We start from the raw sequence: 23,991 nt of genomic DNA on the forward strand, positions 1-23,991 counted from the left end.
CAGCCAATCTTTTTTTTCAGTGTATTTTCACAACAAAAATGAAGAGAGTCGATAAGTGGAAAATCAGTTAAATGTCAACGAGCTTTTATGTTTAGAAATAATCTGTAGTAAAAATCACCTCTTAAGACAGTGGCGCAAATATCGCGAATTTCCGCCTCGCTTATACTACGTCCCGGTAGACCTTGAAGTCCAGGTAATCCCGTTTGACCTCTGTTCCCGGGGGAACCTTGCAATCCAGGCGCTCCGTCTTTACCAGGTATTCCAGGTGGTCCTATCTGACCTTCTAATCCTCGTTCTCCAGGAGCTCCTCTTTCACCTGGCTTAATCGTTTATTTGGGACTTTAAGATTTATTAATTTATATAATTTTAATTTATATATTATAATTTAATTTATATAATTTATATATAATTTGATCATCTTTCTGTTTTTTTCTTCTCTGAAACAAGATACTTACTACGCCTGGAGGACCTGGTGGACCTCTAGGTCCCTCGAGGCCGGGACTATCATAGCTACTATTCGCAGCTGGAAGACCGGGAGGGCCTGGAGGTCCTGGTGGTCCTATTAATCCCGAAGGACCGGGTAGACCGGGTCTTCCTTCTAATCCTGGTATACCTGGTGCGCCTGGTGAACCCATTGAGCCCTAAATGTATAAATTAATCGATATAATATTTATTATTTTGAAATTACATTAGTTAATTGCATGGGTTCGTTATTCGAAATATAAAATTGATAGACTGTCTAATGTTGTAATATCTATTTCGTTCATCCTCTTACCAAATTCCCTGGTAACCCACGAGGTCCGGCAGGACCTTGTTTACCCTCCTGTCCTTTGTTACCCTTTTGACTTGGTTTTCCATCAAGACCTGGCTGTCCTGGTTTTCCTGCAAACCCATCTAAACCTCGAGGTCCTGGAGACCCCGGTTCTCCGCGTGGTCCTGGAAGTCCCTTATTGCGTGCAACAATGAATATTATGAAAAGTACATTATTTTAACTAATAATGGAGTATAAATATATATAAATCTGAAGTAATAAAATTAATACCTGCGGTCCCGGTAATCCTGGATATCCATCCTTTCCTGGATTTCCCGATAGTCCTGAAGGACCCATTGGTCCAATTTCTCCTTTTTCACCTGGGAGACCATCATCACCAGGAGGTCCGATAGGTCCCTCCGGACCAGGCAGTCCCGATACGACGCTATTATCCATCAATCCCGGTGTGCCTTAAAGGATAATATTTCAGTTTTATTATAAGTATAAAAAGAATTATCATTAGTGTATTTGTTTAATTCTTAATTAACAGATTGCGAACCATCTCGACCTCGTTCCCCGATATCGCCCTTTGGACCCATTTGGCCTGGCGGACCAGGAGGCCCTGGCAATCCTGGCAGTCCTGGCAGTCCTGGTGGACCTAATGGTCCTGACGGCCCTATTATACCACGAGGACCTTGTGGTCCTGGAATACTAGACGTGTTCGTATATACAGTGTTGCCTTTCGGTCCAGGACGTCCCGGAAGACCAGGAGGTCCCGGAAAACCAGGAAGACCTGATGCACCGTCACGACCGCGGGATCCATCTAATCCCGGATATCCTCTGTCTCCAGGTTCGCCTAAAATTGTTGAATTTTATAATGGTCTAATGATACATTTTTTATATGATATTTCTCTTATAAGATAACACCAAGTGTCAAAAATATAAAAAATGTTTTAAATTTGTATTTTAGAAATTTTTGGTACACTTTACAACAATGCATTTTAATTTTAAAAAATATCATATTTTTCAGTCACTCCTATTTCCACTTTTTATTTCAAAATACTTTTAAATTTTTATTAGGAACAAAAAGTTTAACTTTTTTAATTAAAACTTTCAAATTTTTTGTCCTAAAATCGTCTATATTACTGACTAAGACCTGTTTCTACCAATGTAGATTAACTTCAATCTCGGTTCAACTTATTCTTCATCTTTTTCTTATTCTTAAAACTAGAAAAAGATGACGTTACCTAGTTAAATCGAGATTAAAGTTAAACTGCATTGGTAGAAACGGGCATTAATCATATAATTTTTGTATAACAATTACTTTTTTCCTCTTTTCGGGATTAAAGTATACGCATTAATACGTATCTGTGAAATGGAGTCTATATAGGCTGAGAATGATAAAAAAAGTTTCGAAATTGAGATCCAAAGAGAATTAGATAGAGCAAAAGGTTCGCGTATATCGTAACGAAAATCATCTGTCGAGTCCGATGCACAATTACGTTTCTAATTATATTTTTATTTTATATAGATAGAACGGAATATTAGTTACAATGAAGTTTTCGTGGCCGTGCAGCTTTAATGCATAAGTAGGAAAATGAAGGGTACCGAGTTCGAATCTCGTTCGGCTTCGTTAATTTTTTTGTCGCTATTATTATTAATAAATGCAACATCAGTCTCACAAGATAGCACTGATAGCAGTATACGGAAAATATATTATGATTTCATAAGAACCTTCCACTCTATCTAATCCTCTTTGTTGAGATCTTTTTTATCATTTCTTAATCCAATATGGCGCTCCACAGCTGTCACGTCGTGACAACCAGTGACAACCTTTGCTTTATATAAAAGTTGTGTAATTTGTACTTACGAAATAGTAGTCCATAGACTTACAATTAGTAATTTGTACGAAGAAACAACGTAGAGTTCTTAAAATTGGACTTAGATGTCTAATTAAAATGTTATTGTTATACGAAAATTTACGTGTATGGTGTGTGAGATATTGATGCAGTGGTATGGCGCATGAGATATTGATGTAGTGGTATGTAATGATGTGTCACAATAACACGTAAATCGTCTGTGTGTAAGTACTATTTACAATATGACTAATCATCTGTAGGATCTCTATATTTTTTGTAACATATCCTATGACTAAATTCGTATTAAAATATCCTTTCGTTTCCTGTCGTCATAAAAAGAGTTCAAAATTTTGAGATAAAGATAAGACAAGTAATAAGATATGTTAAAAAATAAATTAATGGAATTTTTTATTATAATTGTAAAGTACTCTTCAAACTATTCAACTTTCATTGAGAACATTTTTTTTATCTGTTATAGTTTCGATATTTGCTTTAATTGAAAGAAAATACGGATTTTCTTTTAACAGTAAGGGGGGTTTCATCTTTCTTTTAAAAGTGCAGACACATATAAAAAAATACGTGTTCCTTGTACTTTTCGTATACAAAATAATATAAAAGTTCATCAAAATCAAAAAGGGTCACATCCAGGCCTGCTCCATATGCAAATTGTGCATTGCACAAGGGGACACCATTTTCAAAATTAATTCACTAGTACTAACATCAATTGCCCGAAAATAAAAATCGAAACGTAAGTCGAATGTAAGAGAGTGACAAATATATACAAAAATTCTAGGAAGTGTAAAAGTACACACACACACACACACACACACACAGCAAAATGTACAAGAAATGTTTTAAGAAATTGTTGTACCTTTCGGTGCAATAAGATATAATTTTGGGATTCGGTCCACTTGCAGGATTGGAATCCACGAGGAGCGCTGAGGATGGTATTCGAAGGGCGACGAGAGAGTACTCATTTAACAACTTTTTTACAATTTTATTAAAAATAATCCCCTTTTTCTTAATCCTTATTCACAATTATTCGATTAAGTATAACATTAATGCTAGTTGATGTTCGCGTTAGTACTTCGTGGCTATGCGTTAATTTTAATCTTGGTGTTCGCGATGATGATTAGACCAGTTGATATCGGGGATGTAATTAGACATCAGTCGCTTGCGACGCGCGTAACATGTCGTTAAGTTTACTTATGAAAAAACTCCCGCAGTTTACGATTAGACAATCGAATATAAAGGAGTCGCGGTGTCTAATTACGATTTCCGATGTGACCATATATGGTCACAGGAATCGTTCGGCGTGTGTGCGATCTTAATCCGCATGTGCTGCTGAATTTTCAGCTTTGCATTTTCGCGGGCCGTTGGCCATGCCAAAATGCAAAGGTTGCTTCTTGTAAGGGAAGTTTCACAACCGTCCGGAACCGATTTGATTCTCCATGAAATATGTTGTTAAACAGTTGTTAATAACATATTTCATGGAGAATCAAATCAGTTCCGAACAGTTGTGAAATTTCCCTTGTCGATAATAGGGTGCGTTCCGAGTTACGCATGAAGCGCATGATGTACCATTTGTCCTTGTTGTTCACCAAATAATAAAGAAGGATAAAACGACATCATGCGTTTCATGCGTAACGCATCCATAATTTTGCATTTCCGTGAGCTCGTTGCGATGCTGAAATGCAAGACTAAATCGTGGTAGCACTCGAGGGCTACAACAAGATAAACGCCTCTTTTACGTTTCATTGTTCCTATTTCTCACTGGGTTATGCCTTATAGAAACTTTGCTTATGTTTGTCACTTTCCTCTTACATTCAATCTATGCTCCAATTTTTATTTTTGTTAGGACTTACTTTTGTCAGATTTAATTTAATGTTTTAAATATATATATTTCTTTTTTTCTCGTGTTAGCTGAATCATTTTCTCAGATGCCCATAAGAACGTTCTTTGGAAAAAAAGATTATCTAGCGGGGGGCGCCAAAATAACTTTCGCGCAAGGGCGCTTTGTCCATCAAGAGGTCTGAACATATATTCGTTCCTTTTCTTGATAGTTGTGTTCCTCTGTTAGTAATTTCATTCTTCTTCTGAGTCAATTATCTAAATATTTAATAATAAATATTTTTAATAAAATTCTTTTCTCTATTTTGCGCAATTAATTTTGACTTTTAAGGTACTTATAAGCGAATAATTTTGAATTATTTATAAATAAGCAAATATTACCACAGATTGCGATAAATTGATTTACAATGACTGTGAATGAACACATCTGGGTCAACGATACATGGAATATCATGCGTCACGCGTCGTCTGAATCGTTTAATAGTCGTTATTTGAATCGTGACTTTTTATAATGTGCAATGTTAATAAAAAGACTATAAACACGACTATACAGCCGAGTCGAACATTTGAACTAACAAATTAATATCGACGCAAAATCACTGTCTCATCTCGTTATGATAAATCTATGATCAATGTTGACCAAACAATTTTCAGTTTAACATATGTATTCACGTTTTATTTAAAAATTATTCACAGTTAAAACCTGGAAACATGCATTACGTAAGGATATTATATTCATTCTGGCATGATCGAGATTTAGACGATAAATTGATTTAGACGTTGCAGTGACAACAAGTGCATTAATCGAGCATCCATTCGGTAGCATTCTCTTACTCTATCGCCGACACAGAATAATCCAATTATACATCTCGACGCGATTTCTCCCGAGATCGAATTACTTCGTCAGTGTTCCATGAGTGGATTTAATCTATCTTAATTAAGTGACTTATCTGATGTTTCCTTTCTAAGAAATAACGTATTATACCTTTTTCACCCGGCTGTCCTTGAATGCCATTGTCTCCTCGATCACCCTTGACTCCTTTCTCGTCCCTGTATTCTGGCGATCCATGCAAAAAATCGCCCGCATTTCCTGGCGGACCTGAAAACCCTCGAGGACCCTGATCTCCTTTCAGACCCGGAAATCCCATATCGCCCTATTAGAGAGGATTTATTTTTTTTTATAAATAAGTTTTCACGTGTTATCATATTCAATTTAAAAGCATTAGTGCTTACTCTTTCGCCCTTTCGACCTGGTGATCCTGATAAGCCCGGTGATCCTGCGGGTCCTATCGATCCTTTAGAACCTTGCAATCCTGGAAAACCTCTAGCGCCAGTGTTACCTGGAGCTCCCTGATAAAATACATTTCTTATATTCCTTCCTTTGCATTCTTACTGCTTACGTGAAGGTAAAAAATGATTTTAGTTACAACAGAAATATATCCAGGAATTTCTTAAGTGGGAGCCATTGGCGGATTTGTATTTTGAGTTACTAAGTTTCTTCATGTGCCAACAATCAAAAACACAAAAAAAAAAAGAAAATTTCAACAATTTCCATACCTTTTCGTTCTTATTTTTTAATTTACGCGTCGCAAACGAAAATTTTTTCCACTTGCGACGCGACGGGCGAAAAATAAAAGCCGCAGTATACACTTTTGCATAATGCGATGTCTATAATAGAGCAGTAAGCCTTAAGCAGTAAAAATCTAGGAGTTTTCTAAACTAAAAAATATTTTTGGAATATTAAAACTGTGATTATGCATTTCAGAAATATTAAAAATATAATATATAACATTTTACTATAAACATTTTTGTAAGAAAGAAGACATGGCCCCCATCGTGGATTCGCCTCTGACAATGAGTTATGAATATTTTTATGATGAATAATTTTTATAAGTAGTTATATAATGATTTTAGTTATATAATATATAAAATGAATTTATATATTATTATATTATAATTTTTAAAATAAATAAGGTAAACGTACTGTCCTTCCTTGTTCACCCGGCGGCCCCGGTTGTCCTGGAAATCCAAGTGAACCCGACAGTCCCGGTGCTCCGGGTGGTCCAGGTGGACCGGGAAATCCCTGATATAATTTTCTTTATCAACCTCGGAAATTATTAAGAAAACAAAAAATTCATGGAATTTTAACTGGCACAACATTTAATAAATAAAAATGATGTGTCGGCTCTCATATTGGTATGATTCAACATTGATTTATTTCGTCTGAGCCTAAAGAAATTTATTAATTAAAAAAGATGTACAATTCATCTTAGTGATTATGATTAATTTCATAAGTAATCAAAATTTTATTGGTCCTTCAGTTTTAATACTGAAAACTTGCTTATGATATACATAAATATTTAATAAATGTAAAACAAAGAAAGGACTTACATTTGATCCATTAAATCCAGGTGATCCTTGCGGACAGATCGTATCGCAGGTGGGTTTTATTTTAAGCGAAGCGGCTTCTATGGTTTTCTACGGTCACGTATATTACACTAGTCAGATCTTGCAAAACTGTTAAATCTTGCTGATATGTAAATCTTACCGGTAGCTCTTTACACGTTTCTCTCTCGTCTCTCATTGGATCGCAGGTTAGAACCATCCATTGCAAGTCAATCTTAAGGTAATACAAATAATATAATAACATACATTTATAATTTTAGAATATCGTATTTAATATTTTATAAAATGTATACTTTCTTATATTTTTTTCGTATATGTATAATAATATTTCAACTTGTAGGAATTCTAACATTGCGTGTGCATTCTGGATATGAGCCAAGACTCTAATATTAAATTCAGTTTGTCCTACTTGGTTTCAGACTCGTTCTGTACGAAGCTGTTAATTAAGTAGCGGGTTATTTAATTGTAATGGTCGCACACGTAACTTTATTTCTAGAAAATGCGCATTCCTCGCAGTGACACTAATAATGATGCAATTCGTGAATATTAGATGTACTCGTACATGCTTATAAGTCTACTTTTAAAGATAGTTCGAAATTAGTTCAAAAATTAATTATTAATTAAAGAATTAAAAAAAAAAATAAAACTGAATAATGAATTAAGAAGCACAAATGTGAATCTGATGTGACGTTAAAAATTAAGCTTCGCATGCAAATCTGATATAATGGAGTCTTACCGGTACAGTAATCTTATTATTGCTCATTTTAGCTATCGACAGATCCCCGTCGACTTTAATCGAACCGCGTGGTTTTAAATCTTCCACACCAACGAATTCGCAGTCGACGTTAAGGACTAGTTTATCCTTGAATACCCCGAAGTTTACCTTGTGCCAACCTCTGTCGAACACCTATTTTATAAGAAATCATACATTTTTCTCCACGTTGTTATCCATCAATGACATAAGCTGCGATTAATCAAATCTTAATCCATCCTATAGACAGGATAATGATGTAGAAAGAGACAAATGAGTTCTAAGTAAGACTTATTACTGAGAGATCTCCGAGTTTCATATTTATTGCATAAATCCATGCTGTTTCAAAACGCGCTTGCAATTCTCATCGATCAAAGGTTCCGAGCGCGTCGTGACATTCTCTTATCGTATTATCGATCGCATAGCATGACACTTGTTTTCTATCACGTGAGCGACGTTAGAATTTCTAACGTCCGAGACCCTTTGAAGTGACATTTGCGCATGAAGCGACGTGACTTACATCCGTTATATCTGCTCTGTGTAATAGCATGACGATACAATTCACGCGCCTATACTTTTGCGACTTGGCACGCATCTCACGCGATAACTTACGTAATGATTTCGTGGGGTAAAACACTCATGCATAATAATTGATCAGTTTTAACGACGACGGGCTCCGGCTCTCTTTCTCTCTCTCTCTCTCTCTTTCTTCTCGGTACTTTTAAGAAACGATCCACTCGACAGAATTTACGACTTGTTTCCTTCGTGTTACATCGCATTTTTTCACATCGTGTTATCGCAAATCGGGGCGTGTTCAATTTAAGAATCCTTTTTCTGGAGCGATATAATGTTCCAATAAAGAGAGAGAGAGAGAGAGATATAAATATTGCTTTTTCCAAACAAAAAAAACGTCGACGATTTATTAATTCAGACGATTCTCCACGACGATTTTGCCTTCGTCGTTCAAGTGTCCCGTTTAGTGATGCCAAGCGTTTATTTTAGGAATAGAGGACTGTCACGCGCGAAACAAACAAACTATTCTGGAACGATGATGGATGTGGCAAATGATGGCACTCACGCGATCATTCACGAAAGAAACCGTCTGTAATTCTCCCTCGTGGTTGATCGATGAAAAATCCAGTGTTCGCTTCCTGGAATTCATTGTGATGAGAAACTGAGCGTCACCGTTCGCGTCCGCAATCTTAATAGCATGCCAAGGATACTTCGGTGATTTCCTAGCTCTCAGAGTATACACCAACGAGAACTCCTCTGGAAGCCCGCTGGGTATGATGTCTCTGGAAAAGGATGTAAAGGACATAAAAGGAAGATTGGCATTAATCGATACCTTTTAATAGGAAAACGTATTGAAGGTTATACTAACAAATTTTATTATTCATTAATTATTTATTAATTAATCGAAAAAAATTTCAATACTATATTCGATTTATCATTTAAATAGATAAATATTTAAATTACAAATTTAAAGCTCTTGTGAATTCTGCGTAAAGAGCTCATACTGATTAACGTCCATTTTTCCAATGTAAATTAATTTTAGTCTGGTTTAATTTACTGTCTATCTTTTTCTAATTCTTAGAACTAAAAGAGGATAACAAGTAAGTTAATCGAGATCAAATATTAATTAATTTACATTGGCAGAAATGGACTTAAGGATTTTAATCAACTTCGGTGTAATCGACGATTACCATATTTTCATCGATATTGAATTTTTAGATTAGAGGCAACGCATTACACATAATTGAAAATTTTGCTTTAAGCAATTCTGCCGGTTGAATTAATCGCCGAGTTAATTGGAGTCTACGGCTCAAGTCGGACTAGGCCGTTGTTTCTACGCGAGCTAATTTGAATACTTCGTCGGGAGGGTGACATCAGTGTCTTTCTCCAGCCGGTATGCCGTCTGCATGCGATTACTGCCTCGGACCTTCGTCATGCCACTGTAACGCGCGTCCAACAGATCCAATTTCAGCTTGCTGATAAACTCGAATGTCTGAAGATCGTCTACGCCGGACTTGTAGCCGTTGCACAGCCCGCTTTTGGCGACGACGTATTCTAACAGAAACATGGCACCACGAGCTTTGTGAATGCTGTACGCAATTCCATAATACCGACTGCTTTCCTTTTAGCAGACAGAATGCTTTCCAGGGTGCTTTTGGTGACACAAGTCGACATAAGCATTATTTTATCTTATCTTAACATTCAGTGAGTAACAAAGATAAAACGATACTTTCCTGTCGATTTATGTCAACAAATGGAAACCACTGATAATCGAAAAATGTCGTTATCTTTATTATTCATTGAATGCCAAGAAGACTAGAGTGACGTTTGTGCCAACTGTGTCTCCTAAAAGAAAATCAGCCATCTTCGCGAAAAATACTTACGGGCGTAAGTTATGTGCGCTATTGCAAATATCCATGTTTGCAGATACATTTGCCGCAACCGAATAAATCTGAAACAGCGTCGATAGTTGACGGTAAAAATAATAATTAGTATTTGTTATGTTCTAAAATGAATTCCTAGACAATTAAACGAAAATATAAATTAATTAAATATAAAATTACGTATAACGATGGGGTGAAGAGAGAACATTTGATGTAGACAAATTCAATAGATATAGGAAGTTCTAATGGCATTTATAAAGGAAAATCTTTGAAAAATATATGTAGGTGATTTTTAAAACATTAAAATTTTTGCATCTCACAGTTTTTAAATACGTTAAAATATATTCGATTTGATAAATGTTCAGAAAAGGGGCTTCAATGACCTTGACATATGTTGTCATGATTCTGAGTGACCTCCGACAGGTTTTTAGTGGTGGTTGCTGTTCGTTAAAAAGTTATTAACAAAAAAGTTTGAAAATTGACGTCTCATTTTTACTACATGAAACAAAAAATCTCTGTTTTAAAATAGATTTCCTGCTTTAAAAATAAAAATTTTCTTGCTTTAAAATATATTTAACGATTTTCCACGCGAAGCGACTCTCACCCCCCCCCCCCCCCCTGCCAAGAGGCGCACGACTTCCACGCGAAGCGACTTTCATCCCTCTTGACATGACTTTCGCTTGTCAAACACTCGTACATAATCATGTATTTCTCAGTTTTATTCGTTTACATTGACTACATTTATACCGTGCCCTTAATTTATTCTGTACATTAAGGGGGTCGCCTTGTGTAACTGGTTCAAAAAATCGAAAAAATTTTTTTGCTTTAATCGATAGTAATAAATGTAGAAAATATATTTCCAAAGTTACAAACGAAATTCGAATAAGTTAGGAAGCTACAGCCCATTTATGATGCACAGATATACGACTGCGTGGCGGTGCGCGCGCTGAGACTTTGTTCAGTTCGGTCAACGGTAATAATAGAGGCAGATGTTTTCTCAGACAGGTATAAGTTTGCATTTGAGTTCTACGAGGAAGTTGAAGGATTATTATATGGGCCTGAAATAACGAATTAGCTGTAAGTTACTTTTCTCTTTTATTTTTTGATACTGAAAACTTAAACGCGTTTTTCTCGAAACTAGTTTCTCGAAACTGGTGGAAAGATAACTCAGAAACTATTCCATCGATCGAGTTGTCCCTGTGCACACATATTGTTTAATGTTATAATTTGTTGATGAACCTATAAATTTAGTAAAATAATTAATTAAAACAATTGTTATTGCATAAATAAATTGAAATTTTTGGGGTCAAAATCGTACTTATGTCTTTAAAGTGCCGCCATTTTGTTAATTTTCAACTTTTAACTTATTTTTTAGATTCATCGACAAGGTACTATCATACAAAATAAGAAACCATTTTGTCCTTTTGTTTCAGACAAATACAAAAGGCGTTAGATTTCCTATCGATTCACGATTCCGGCAATGAGGCTGCGTCAACATTTATTTATAAAAGTTACAAAATGAACTACATAGAAAAAAAAAATTTTTTTTATTCTTTAATGTATGTAGTAAAACATCAAAAACTTTTTAAACGATCCATTGCATACTTCAAAAAAAATTTCTAAAAATGACTTTTTAGCGGTTTACACGAGGCGACGAAAGACATCTATCGCATAGGTTGCGGACTAAGCGTACGGTGTAAACGTAGCTATTGGAGCAATGAAAAGGTTAGTATTATGATATACTTACAATCAGTAAGGTGAATGTCCCTATTTCTACTCAAGTCCCGATTTTTACTCATTATGAACTTTTCTTCTTAATATAAATATTGTTACATCCCGTAGACGCCACGATTCGTTTCTTTCGAAAGACGGCTCCACGCCGCGACTGATGATGGCATTTATGAGATTCGAGTGCAGTCTTCTGTTAAAAATTTGAAAGAAATGCCACTCAAGAAGAAAAGAACAACAACCCCGATGCGAGGCTGGAAACGCTAGGCTTGCGAAATCTATATATCTGCGTCATACCCTAGTTGCCACTCGAGGCAGATTAACAATTCCATATTAGGTAAAAACGCGGGGCTAGAAGCGGTACGATTACAAAATACACCCATACAAGGAAATAGCAAACACCCAAGCCGCCACCCGAGAGTGACCAACAATTCCATATTAGGTAAAGATAAAGCCGGCGCCACGTCGCGCGCCAAGACATAAAATGCTTCAAAGAAACTTCCCATATTAACGTTATCTGAGATCAAACTTAAGATTGACAACGGTTACCTTACACGGGAATATCCTAAGAAAACTAACTAAACATTACAAATAATGGTTTACCTATAGCTATATTTTTCGCGGTATAATAAAGTTTGACATCCACTCGGAGCAATTTTCCCGCAGAGAAAATCGAGAAAATCGTAAATTACCTCCCCTTCAACGCACTCGAGATCAATCATGATAGGACCTAAGAAAAAACGTAAATCACAGCTTGATATTGCAACTTATCTCAGTCATCATTGATTAAAAATTCTTGTTCAAAATAAATTTGATTTGCTTATTACATAAAGTCGCTTCTTCGATCAATTTTATAATATCCTTCAAAATAAATTCTTATTTTGAGTAGGGTAAGTGGTCTAACAATGAACCATGTAAATTTCAGAGGTTTATATTTCTCTCAGTTATTAAGTTGAAGATCTGAGTTTTAGCATACAGTTTATGAATTTAGTTGTATACTGTAAATAATAACTCTTAAGTTATTTTTGAAGTTTAGCCACACTGAAAAAAAATATAATCAATTTTAATAAATATTTAGTTCAATACTGCCAACTAAATATTTATTAAAAATATAAAGATATATTTATTTGATACAAGAAACATTAATTTGATTTAACAATCATTCTTTTTACTGAACAAATATTTATTTACTGTAAGTAAAAATGCGGAAAAAACCTACTTCCCTAATGGAAATCTCCTCATAGGTAGTTCCAAAAATGTCCATGACCCATGGATATATGCCCATTTTAGAAGGGTACCCATCTAAAATGGGTATATACCTGTTCCAAATCTTTTCATCATGAGAAGATTTTCACCAGGGTTTGCAACCCAAAATTCTTAAAATGTGATATTACATGGTCATCCTTGGGGCAATTTGCTAGCCGACTGGAGAGCCGAGGAAGGTTTCAAATGCAAGTCGCTACATGATAACAGCGCAATCTGGTAATGTCACATTACGAAATATCGCAATGGTTCATAGTGTACTACTGGTTCACTGTTGGACCACCTACCCTACATAATAATGAATTTTTCAAAAATATATTTTAAGTCTATTATAAAAAAAATATTCTTAATTAAAGTTATTTAACCGTTATTTAAAAGGACGAAAGTAAATTGAGTAATCATTTTTGTTAATAATAGAATGATATTTTTCTGTATATGTTAGCAAATACGAGATATCATATTGAATGAAAAATCAGATGATTTTGATCAAACTCCGATTAACTTAATCATAGATTTATATATTATAGTAGATTTATATATCAGATTTATATATTGTAATAAATTTATATATTGTAATGTTGAAAATATAGATTCATGTTTTAATTTGATGAATCTGTACTAAAGAAAGGGTTTTTAATACGGTCCTGTGGCGCAACGGATAACGCGTCTGACTACGGATCAGAAGATTCCAGGTTCGAATCCTGGCAGGATCGACTTAGTCATATTTTTGAAATTACATAAATTTTTAAAAAGTACAAATTGATATAGAGATAGAAATTTCATGTTTTCACAGTGGTATCGAAATTATTGACTTTTTTAAAGATAAATTGCATTGGTCTGCTTCAACCTTTTTGTATTCTCTTTTTTGGTATTTAATCAAAATGTATATTTGAACGATCATATATTTCAATGATCATACATCTTGAAAATATATAACTGTCAAAATTTCTTAGCAAAAGAGTGCGAGAATTATTATGTTTCAAAGCGATAACTTATCTGTGTGAAACGGATATCTATTTTCGTAATGCAAAGATAACTTGGATCAAGTTTCGCATTTTTGCGACATCTTGTATTTTGCGACATTTGTTACATCATTTGCAGTTAAACGATTTGAAGCAACATCTCTTCTTTTTTAATCCGGCATTATTAAGACAGAGTAGAAATTCCAAATGTTATTTTCATAACTGTTCTTCGTATATGAGTATGTCGTAATGAAGAAAATTTTAAAATAATTTGAAAATTACACAATTTATGAAAAAATTACAGTTATTCTAAATCACATTTAAAAATAATATGACAAATTTGATGACAGTTTACTATTTGGATCATAAGTTTTTTGATAAATACTAGTATTTTTTAAATCTGTCCTCTAATAAAAATATATAAAAATGTATTATAAAATAAATCATAAAAATCTCAATTTTTTAATATAAGTACATTATTATATAGTATTCAAGTTATTTGTGTAGAGTTACATTTCGATCCATGAACTAGTTGTCCAATAAATAAATAAAATATTTATTTATTCTATATCTTTGTAACTAATTAGTGACTCGCAATGAAACTTTGCATAAATTACTTTGAATATTTAAAGTACTTACAAAAGAAAAATGTAAATTTGAAATTTAATCATTTTTTACAATTTTCATTTTTAACAATAAAAATAATAACAAATAAAATAAACTACAAAAATTTATTAAACAAAAATATAATCTTATTCACACAATTTTTATGTGTATAGTTTATTTGAAGTGTAAATATTAATCATACTTTCAAATTTAATTTTCTTTGCAGGAACTGTACGTGTAATCCTTACCGTTTAAAAATTTTTTGTTACTAACTTAAATATTAACTAAAATTTTGTAAACTTTATTATATGTAGTCTAGACCAAAATAAGACTGGAAACAGTCAGGTAATATATTGCTATTGCGTGGCTGCCTTTGTTAATAACGGATCGGACTGAAAGGAATGTAACTGATAAAAAGTAATCTAAAAACCTGTCCGTCTCCACAGGGGACACCTTTGAAGATTTTCTCCCTTCTTAACAAAAAAAGGATCAAAATAAGACATGTCTATTTTGCATTTGTTCCCACGCACTTTTAAGGAATGAAATTGTTGATGACTTTGTCATCATTTTTGATGACTAATTAATTATTTCATTGTAAATTCAACAATATATATTTATTTTCCAAAAAATCATTTTTGAGAATTAATTACAAATGCCTGCATGTTTACTACCATAGACATATAGAAGTCTGTGTTTACTACCCATACTATCCGAAGCGGATAGACCGAAGCGCTCTTCACGCAGCTTCTGCATGATAGGAAATGACGATAAGGACAAATACATTTCAAGGAATTTTGTATAATCACATAAATTCTTATCATGTACAATCATAATAAAATTATTGAAAAATTTGAAAATCAAATTATGAATAATCCAATGACTATATGAGACGCACGAACGATGAAACCATACAAATTTTTTATACAAGTTTTTACTGCGTAACATCGGATGAACAATTTTTAAACATGGAATGTTCACAATGTTTGATGCCCGGTTGTTCTTTTAGCTAAATATTTCCAAATCACCTTCAAAATATCTTTATAAAGGTTAATTTTTTCTTTATCAAGCGGACGAAGTCCGCTGTAAATGTGTAAACACACATTACACAGCGCCGAGACACTACCGTGTCTCTAGACTCGTAACATGGGCAAAATCGGCTTAGGCAAGCGGCGTCAGTTCTTTTATATTCCTTCTTGCCGGCATGCGAACAACATCTCTCCTACAAAGATTATTTACCTTTCATCGAAACACGAGAACACAGGTCAGACTAATAACAGCACGTTTATAAGAATATTTCTATTTTCTTCGAAGATTTATGAGACAAAATAGCCTCTTACGATTAGTTTAAAGTATGTACACGTCTAAAAAAAATCAAAATAAGATAGACGGTTTCACGCGTAAATATTTCTTTTCGAATCTTCAATTTTTTCCGGGAAAAATATTTGCGTAATAAATAATATCGAATATTGTTAAGTATTAAAGCAGGATATGTATACGTTGAAAATTTTATAATTAATATATATACTATCTTTAGTATTCTATAATTAATAACTACTTTTAATATTTTTTATGATTCTGTAATAATAATTTTGTTCTTAATATTTGTAAACATTCGTTAAACTCATCATTATTGGAACGATTTAATCTAGCATTTCTGTCTCATGTTATTATTAGAAAAAGTTTACATGATATATACGAAGAACAAAGAAGATAACATTTACAAAAGCTATCGTATATGTTTATATTGAATCTTATTACGATTATATAATTACATTATTATTGCATTATGATTACATTACCAATTATTCTTTGGTATAATTATTAAAATATCAATATTTATATATATATATATATATATTCTGTGTCAACGATAGAGATCGGTTGCTATTTATTTATTAGAGTGTATAATTTTATCCGTATTCAACAAACTAAATTGGCAATCGAAGAATGTATAAGAACATAATGCATGTACATACATACAATAGTATGTACAGGGTGTATCTAAAATAACGTACATTTATCATACAGTGCTATTCCTAATACAAAACTGAGTCGAAAAGTCCTCTACCATTTTGCAATTTCCGTAATAAGATATTAATTACAAGTTAATAAGATATTAATTACAAAAAATCGCTGAATATTGGTTTTCAATAATTTTTTACTCAAATACTATCAACTTTACAGAAAAACTGCTACAGATAAAAATTGTTTATTTTCTTCTCATAAAGTTATGAGAATTTGTTCAGAGAATTTGTTTTTTGATATCGTATTTTCTTATGTTGGTAAAAATAAGAAAACACAATACTAAAAAGTTGATAAAAAATTCTGAAAAAATTCTTAGAGTTTCATGAGAAAAAGATAAGTGATTTTTGTCTGTTGCAGTTTTTCTGTAAAGTTGATAATATTTGAATAAAAAATATTGAAAACCAATATTCAGCGATTTTTAATAATTAATATCTTGTTAACTATTGCGAAAATTGCAAAATGGTACAGGACTTTTCGACTTAGTTTTTTATTAGGAATAGCACTGTATGATTAGTGTATATTATTTCAGATACACTCTGTATATAATTCACATTGAATTATTTAAGCATTAAAGATCCAGCTTCGACCGTTATAGACATTTTAATTTCTAGTATTGATTGTGATTTATGATCAAAATCGCTGATACATCATGGACGATGATCCACAATGCTACAAAATGCTTATTCATCACCATATTGATTTATGACTTTAGAAGCGAGAAAAAACATACAATAAAGGCTATTAGAATATACACTATCAGTACCGGAAATTTATTATATAATTCATATTACATATATTATAAATTTTCGATACTGGCAGTGTATATTAAAACAAGACCAAAATATATTTTAAAATAGAAATACTTTTCGATAAAATAGACTTAGATGTAAAATATATCAAAAATGATCTTTTTCGGGAAGAAATTAAATCATATTTACTTCTATATATATTAATAGTTTGACAGCTGTGAACGTAGCTTATACTTCTAATATTAATAATTTGACAACTGTGAACATAGCTTATTTCGTTTTTTATTATGTATAATTCATTTCTAAATATATTGTCACTTATTAATTAACGAAATAAAAGGATATATTATTAACATCTCAGATCGATTGTGGTTAATGTCTGTTTCGGCGCACTGCAGTTGCATCTGAGATAATTAAATTTAAAAATTAAGAATATGTATTACATTCATAACAACTAACTTTGACCGATTATTGGCGTTCTTTATACTTATGAAATAAAAGGAGTTTTCGGCATATTTTTTACAAGTCAATTCTATGTAAGTGTTGCTTATTGAAATATATTTCCATATTAATATATTTTGCAATAATTTTTATTGTACATTTTCTCGGTTCTGATGTCACAATCCGAGATAGTAATTGTGAGTGAAAACGAATGTTGCTAAAGATTGCTGTTTCAATCTTTGTCGTTCGTATAAGCTTTATATGTTAACGTTTAATTTTGTATGTTATTTTAATCCGGAGTGTCGATTCCAGTCGCAGACTTCTATAAAAGTCTAGTTTTATAAAAGTCTGTGATTTTCCAGTGAGTTAAGAAATAACTGATGGATTCGAATCTTATATCGTATTAAATTGTTCAAATATCTTCCGTTTATTTCGTATAGGAATCATAGGAAAAGAAAGCACACACAAACACACACTACATATCTTTATATTTATCAATCTGTAGATGTTATTACAATAACATCGGGTAACAGTCGAATCTCTCTCCACTCCGAGTTAGTATAACGACACATCAACACAACACGATCGAGCACAATTGACAAACGTTTTTATCTCGATACCTAGGTCGCATCGTATCCATAGACACGAGGTGGCGCCACATCCGAGCTAGGACGAAGTCGGACGAAGTTTTATCGCTGACAGACGAAGTTTATCGGCGACGAGCCATCCCGTATTCCCATCGCCGGTGGTAGTTAATAGTTATTGCGCCCTGCGCCGCGCGATCGTGGGTTCGCAGGAGGACGTGAACGCTCGACGAAGCGACGACGGCAGTGGCGGTGGCGGCAGGCAGAAGAAGAAGGAGGACGATCGAGGACATTTTCTCCGTCAGACGAACAAGATCCGCGTAGCGCGCAGACATGCAACCAAACGCAAGAGGCTTTCGCGTCCCAGCCGCCGTAACTCTACGAGACTGCAGCGTCGTCATCGTCGGGAGTACATGCAGAATATGCGGCAGAGACTTCAAATGCGAGAGCGACGTCGCTCTGCACACGCGATGGCGACACAATGGAGCCATAGGATCGCTAATGGACATCCTGGATCATTCCGAGATGAATCTCGATGGAGAGATCAGTCAGAAATGCGACGTGTGCGACATGACTTTTGGAATCGTTTCGGATCTGAGATTCCACAAGCGACTGATACACAGGCATGTGATCAAGAACAGAGGAAAACGCCGGAAGGAGATGGTACGCATAAAATTCAAACTCAACGGTGTGACCACGACAGACGTGAATCTAGATCGGAGATACATAGAACTGCCAAACAGCTTCGGGTGTTTCGTCGATGTTTGCGAAACTTCGGATTCCCTTAAAAATGAAAGACGTCAAAATGACTGCGATGGAAATATCGATTTGTCTCTCCCGAACCATGTTGTGAACAAGAGTCACATGCAATACGGTATACGGCCCCACGAAGCTGCGAATCGATACATTGTAGGTAAATTCGCGTCTACCAAAGGCGACGCGATAGCAAGTCGCACCACCGAAGTGGGGAAGAGTCTCGTAGAGATCTCGAATACGCCGTACAAAGACGCAATCCCCGTTAGCGATATTACGTGCCAAGGGAACAAAGATCGTTACTATTTCGATTCTCAAACCTCGACGGACGTATTTGTCAAAACTTTTTCCGATAGCGTCCCCGATAAAGAAAATTCGGGAAGGGTAAACGAGTTAGAAAGAAGAAACATATATTGTCAGAGCGAGATTTTACTCGGTGACGATGACGATACCGAAGTTCTCGCCTGCCAATCGAAGGCATTCGACGAACCGACATCTATATCCGAACAAAATTCTCGGTCCAGTGAATGTCCTCGATATTCTATCAGATGGTTTGATAAAGTTGCAGGGACCAAAGAAACCACTGGGTTGACCAATTCTTTAATAGATTCCGTGGAGATAATTAGTAATAATGGAAAGAGTTACGATCATAATGCAGACGCGACGATGCGTTTGTCTCCTTCGTTGTCTCGACTGGATGAAAAAACCGAGTCGACGAAAGCTAATTCGAACGTTGACGACGACGTGCAGGAAGTGCTGCGAATAATAAGGGGAAATACGCAAAGTGATATCAATCACGAATCGCCTAATCGCATGGAAAGAGAGATACTAGTTCAAAACGCTATAAGCGACACATTTACATTGCCTTCGCAGTTGGAGCCGAATGTTTGTCCAGAAAAATACAGCGTCGCGTTTACGAATTTTAAACCGTCCGATTATTCACCATTTATGACCGTGACTGAAAGCGATTATCAGTTTTTGGCAAATTCGTTCGACAAAAAGCTGGGTATTTATTTCGAAGATTTGCAGCATTACGGGATCAAGCTCTACAACGATTTACCGGAAATTAATAACAACTTGGAAGAGTACTGGGTATATGCTCCACCGGTATATCCTCGGGATACACAGCAGGATTTCTTCGAAACGTGAAAGCAATCGGACGAGCTGCCGTATACCAGTGGACCGAAAGCGAATGACAATTAAAAGTAACTGTTGTATTAGACTGAATGTGTGTCGACAAAAACTTAGTGTTGACTACACGCCTTGAAGACACGATTCCTAGATCTTTTCAAGGCCAAACAATGAATGTGCCAATATATATTCTTTCGTTTTCCTTTTATATTGTCTTAATTTTCTTCAAATTTAAAGACAGAAATATTTTATCATATATTTTTTCTATATATATATATATATATATATAATGTAAACGTTGATTTACTTTATTTAAAATTGACAAAAGAGAGCAAACTTTCATTATCGTTCTTTTTTTCTTGCTAACGTTTCACTTGCGTTTTTTCTTTATTTAAACAAATGAACAAATGATTGTGTGATACTTCAAGCGAATTGAATATCAGCGTGATATATGAAATTTCAATTCCGTGAAGAAAAAAGTTTGGCTTATTATGATAAATAAAAAATCCAAACGTACTTATAGCAATAATTATACAAAAATATTTTACAACTGATATAACCGAGATATAAAAAGATATTTGAAAAATATTCTTGATGTTCAAAAATTTAAATGTGAATAATTCACAATTGTTAATTATCGCCATAGTTATCAGCTCTATAAAGATTAGTAGGAGTTTGTAAAACGCTAGTAAAATTTATAAGTGTTATCAGTTAAAAATTTTTAAAAGCATTGAAGAAAAAAGGAAGAATAATACTCTTACTGTATAGATCTAGACGTTATATGTTACTTAAGTTTTCCCTTTTAATTTTTGATTATATGATCAAATAATAATTTTGTGATAGACACGTCAATCAGCGTGTTTTGCTAAAACTGGATTATATATATCTTATTTTATATCTACATTTCTACTTACATGCATATGCTATTAATATAAATATAGATATAATTCTTGTGTTCTTGTACATTTTATAAAAAATTTCTTTTGTATTACAAGGAACATGTGAGTCCATGTATGTGATATCTAAGAAGAAAAAAAAATTGTTTTCAGAAACTCGTTCATTTACACGATTTCTCTTCTGTTTTCGTCGTCTTCGTCAATATCGCGCACTGTGTATGTCAATTTTTATAAGAATAATATTACAGCCAAAATGTCGTTTTCCGTAGCACTTAGGTATATATATGCGATGCTCCTATTTTTTGGGAGAAAAATACAATGCCGAAAATTGAGATATTTTAGGATTTTTAACAATCTACATGTTTGTAATAAATATTTGTTAAAAACATTATTTCTGTCTTTTTTTTAAATTTTCCTGTAGCGTGGTTAAGAGCTTAATAAACATTCACAACAGTGAAGCGATTTCTACAAAGGAACAAGGAAGCTAGGATTGTGCCATGATTAAAGTCGCGCTAAAAGATCGATCCATATATTGCAGTAATATTGCGTGTGGCAAAAAAAAAACATCCACGCGTTACCGTTGTTGCTTGCGTGACTTCCCCGAGTTCCCCGTTGTTTCTCGTCGATGTCATGCATCCGACACGCACACACGAATCGGTGAAGCTTGACAGGGAAAGGGTGAAGGGAGAGAGAGAGGGAGAGAGAGAATTTCCGATGATATACTACCGCCGCACCGGTTTTAATATGCAATGATCAGGCCGTTTTGCTTCCTTTGAAATAGAACACGTTATTTTTCGCTGTGAAACACGATTGTATTCGAGATGCAGAATGCAACACGATCTACAACGTTGCACAGCAGCCGCACTCCAACTGATAAGTTCGCTGGACCTCGCCGCCGGGCCCCTCTACCGCTGCCAGAAGCCCTCTCAAGTAGGAGAAACCGATTTGATCTTATGAGTCACAAAGGGAGTAAAGACGGTCATCGTCATCGAATCAATGCATCAAAGGCGCATGGAATGTGCCAATGTTGCAACTCAAAGAACTTACATTAAGTTCTAAAAAATTTCCTTAACATTGTAAAATTTACTTATTATCGCAACTTATTGCATTCCGCAACACAAATGTGCATTGCGAAAATCAAATTGAAACACTAACCGAAATACTAACCTACTTTTCTTTATAAGTTTATAATAAAAGCAGAGAGATCGAGTACATCGTGGTCATTATCGCAAAAAATCAGTTGAATACCCTATAAAATTATTATTTCGACAAAACTCGAACTATGGGAACTACTATAAGAAGACTGAACGAAGATCTGACACCAAATTGTAAGTCAACAGTTTAATAATAAATATTGTTTTGCGATGAGTTCTTTGCAGTATTTTAAGATACTTATTTTAGTATCAATGGCTGCGTTCAGCAGAAAAAGCAACTTTGCAACTGTTGTAAAATTCTTCAATATGATTGGATTATACGTTTAGATCTGTAAGGAACCAAAAGCAAGAACCAATCGTATTGAAGAACTTTACAGCAGTTGCAAAGCTGCTTTCTCTGCTGAACACAGCCATTACTAATTTCACGATCAATTTATTTTTTATTATTTCAGTTTCAGTTTATGTTTGCGTTTCAAGTTTGACAGTAATCGGCGCGCAGTTTACATAACTGAAAAATGTATTTAAAATTTAAAGAAAATATTATTTATAGACATCAAAACCTAGCCTTGATTATTAATTAGCGCTTTTTATTTATTTGTTTCAATAAATAAACTAGAGGATCGATTGTATATCTTGAAATGAGGTGAAAATTATAAAAGTGAGCAAATTCACTATAATATTTATAATTTCATTGGGGTCAATATAATTATTATAGTGAATTTATTCTCACTTTTGTAATTTTCACTTTTTGGAAATTTAAATTTCCAAATTTTTATCTTATCTTTATCTAAAAATCATCTATGCACAACACTGATAATATTAGATACAAAGATATCACATATCCCAAATATATCTTTAAGATATCTCTAAGATATATTTTGAACACATTTGCTGTGAGTAACAGGATACTTCTAAACATAATGAATGACAGAGGTCAAAAACTTTTAACGATTTCAGACTAGTATTATCTCTGAGACCGAGCGTCGCATGCTACGATAAAACAGCAATGAAGTGGGGTGTATATCATTTGCCCACATCGCTAATAAAAATAAAATAATCTCATTGAGCAGTAAAAAAAAATATTAGGAACCCCGGTTGATGTGAGTGGTGTGTGCAACTGAACTGTGTGCCAATGCATGGCTTCCAATGAAATGAGGAGTAGGAACAGTAATATATGAATATCGACACGTTTCAATTTCAAAAGTACCCAGTCCTGGACAGCTCTGAAATACACAATTGACCCTCGGATTACCACTCATGAACACTCATCTACTATTCTTTGAAACTCAGCACCAGAATTCCTAACAAATAAGACAAAGCAGACTCTTTCCATACGCCTGTCATATGTCATATCCTGGGGTGTGTTCAGATTTCCACTCGAATGTCATCCTTGAAATAACGTTCAGTAACAACAGGATGGAGTGGCACTCGGGTGAGAATCTGAACATATGCCCTGAGGGGTACAACAATGTGTTGTGACTTGGGAGAGGGGGGGGGAGCAATTGTATTATCTTGAAACGAAGTGAAAATTACAAAAATTCACTAAGTATTGACCAATAAAATCATACCTATTCTAGTGAATTTATTCACTTTTGTAATCTTCGCCTCATTTGAAGATGCACAATCGACTCCCAGGAAACAATTTGACATGCAAGTGAGGAAGATAACTCCAATTATTAGCATTG

The 23,991-nt window shown here is 34.2% G+C and overlaps 2 protein-coding genes and 1 non-coding gene across 3 annotated transcripts in view; 2 read left to right on the forward strand and 1 right to left on the reverse strand.

Moving 5' to 3' along the window:
* Positions 1-22,007, reverse strand: part of LOC108729012 (collagen alpha-1(XXII) chain) — a 26,919-nt gene extending 4,912 nt beyond the window's left edge. The window contains exons 1-15 of the mRNA XM_018457914.1: positions 21,731-22,007; positions 10,015-10,082; positions 9,487-9,685; positions 8,697-8,913; positions 7,604-7,774; positions 7,010-7,081; positions 6,853-6,939; positions 6,446-6,544; positions 5,695-5,811; positions 5,447-5,615; positions 1,311-1,607; positions 1,043-1,221; positions 776-946; positions 456-641; positions 119-320 (exon numbers count right to left, since the gene is read on the reverse strand). Of these exons, the coding sequence (XP_018313416.1) occupies positions 119-320; positions 456-641; positions 776-946; positions 1,043-1,221; positions 1,311-1,607; positions 5,447-5,615; positions 5,695-5,811; positions 6,446-6,544; positions 6,853-6,939; positions 7,010-7,081; positions 7,604-7,774; positions 8,697-8,913; positions 9,487-9,685; positions 10,015-10,063 (2,215 nt within the window). The 5' untranslated portion in view covers positions 10,064-10,082; positions 21,731-22,007. The remainder of the gene's footprint in view (positions 1-118; positions 321-455; positions 642-775; positions 947-1,042; positions 1,222-1,310; positions 1,608-5,446; positions 5,616-5,694; positions 5,812-6,445; positions 6,545-6,852; positions 6,940-7,009; positions 7,082-7,603; positions 7,775-8,696; positions 8,914-9,486; positions 9,686-10,014; positions 10,083-21,730) is intronic.
* Positions 1,544-20,324, forward strand: LOC108729010 (uncharacterized). The gene is made up of 2 exons (XM_018457912.1): positions 1,544-1,601; positions 18,413-20,324. The coding sequence occupies exon 2, from the start codon at positions 18,706-18,708 to the stop codon at positions 20,272-20,274; it is 1,569 nt and encodes a 522-aa protein (XP_018313414.1). The 5' UTR covers positions 1,544-1,601; positions 18,413-18,705; the 3' UTR covers positions 20,275-20,324.
* Positions 13,646-13,718, forward strand: TRNAR-ACG (transfer RNA arginine (anticodon ACG)). Its single transcript has one exon. It is a non-coding gene; the product is annotated as a tRNA-Arg (tRNA).
* Positions 22,008-23,991: the final 1,984 nt, after the last annotated feature.

Source organism: Mycetomoellerius zeteki, unplaced genomic scaffold (genome assembly GCF_001594055.1).
Source record: "Mycetomoellerius zeteki isolate Tzet28-1 unplaced genomic scaffold, Tzet1.0 scaffold69, whole genome shotgun sequence".
Lineage (NCBI taxonomy): Eukaryota > Metazoa > Arthropoda > Insecta > Hymenoptera > Formicidae > Mycetomoellerius > Mycetomoellerius zeteki.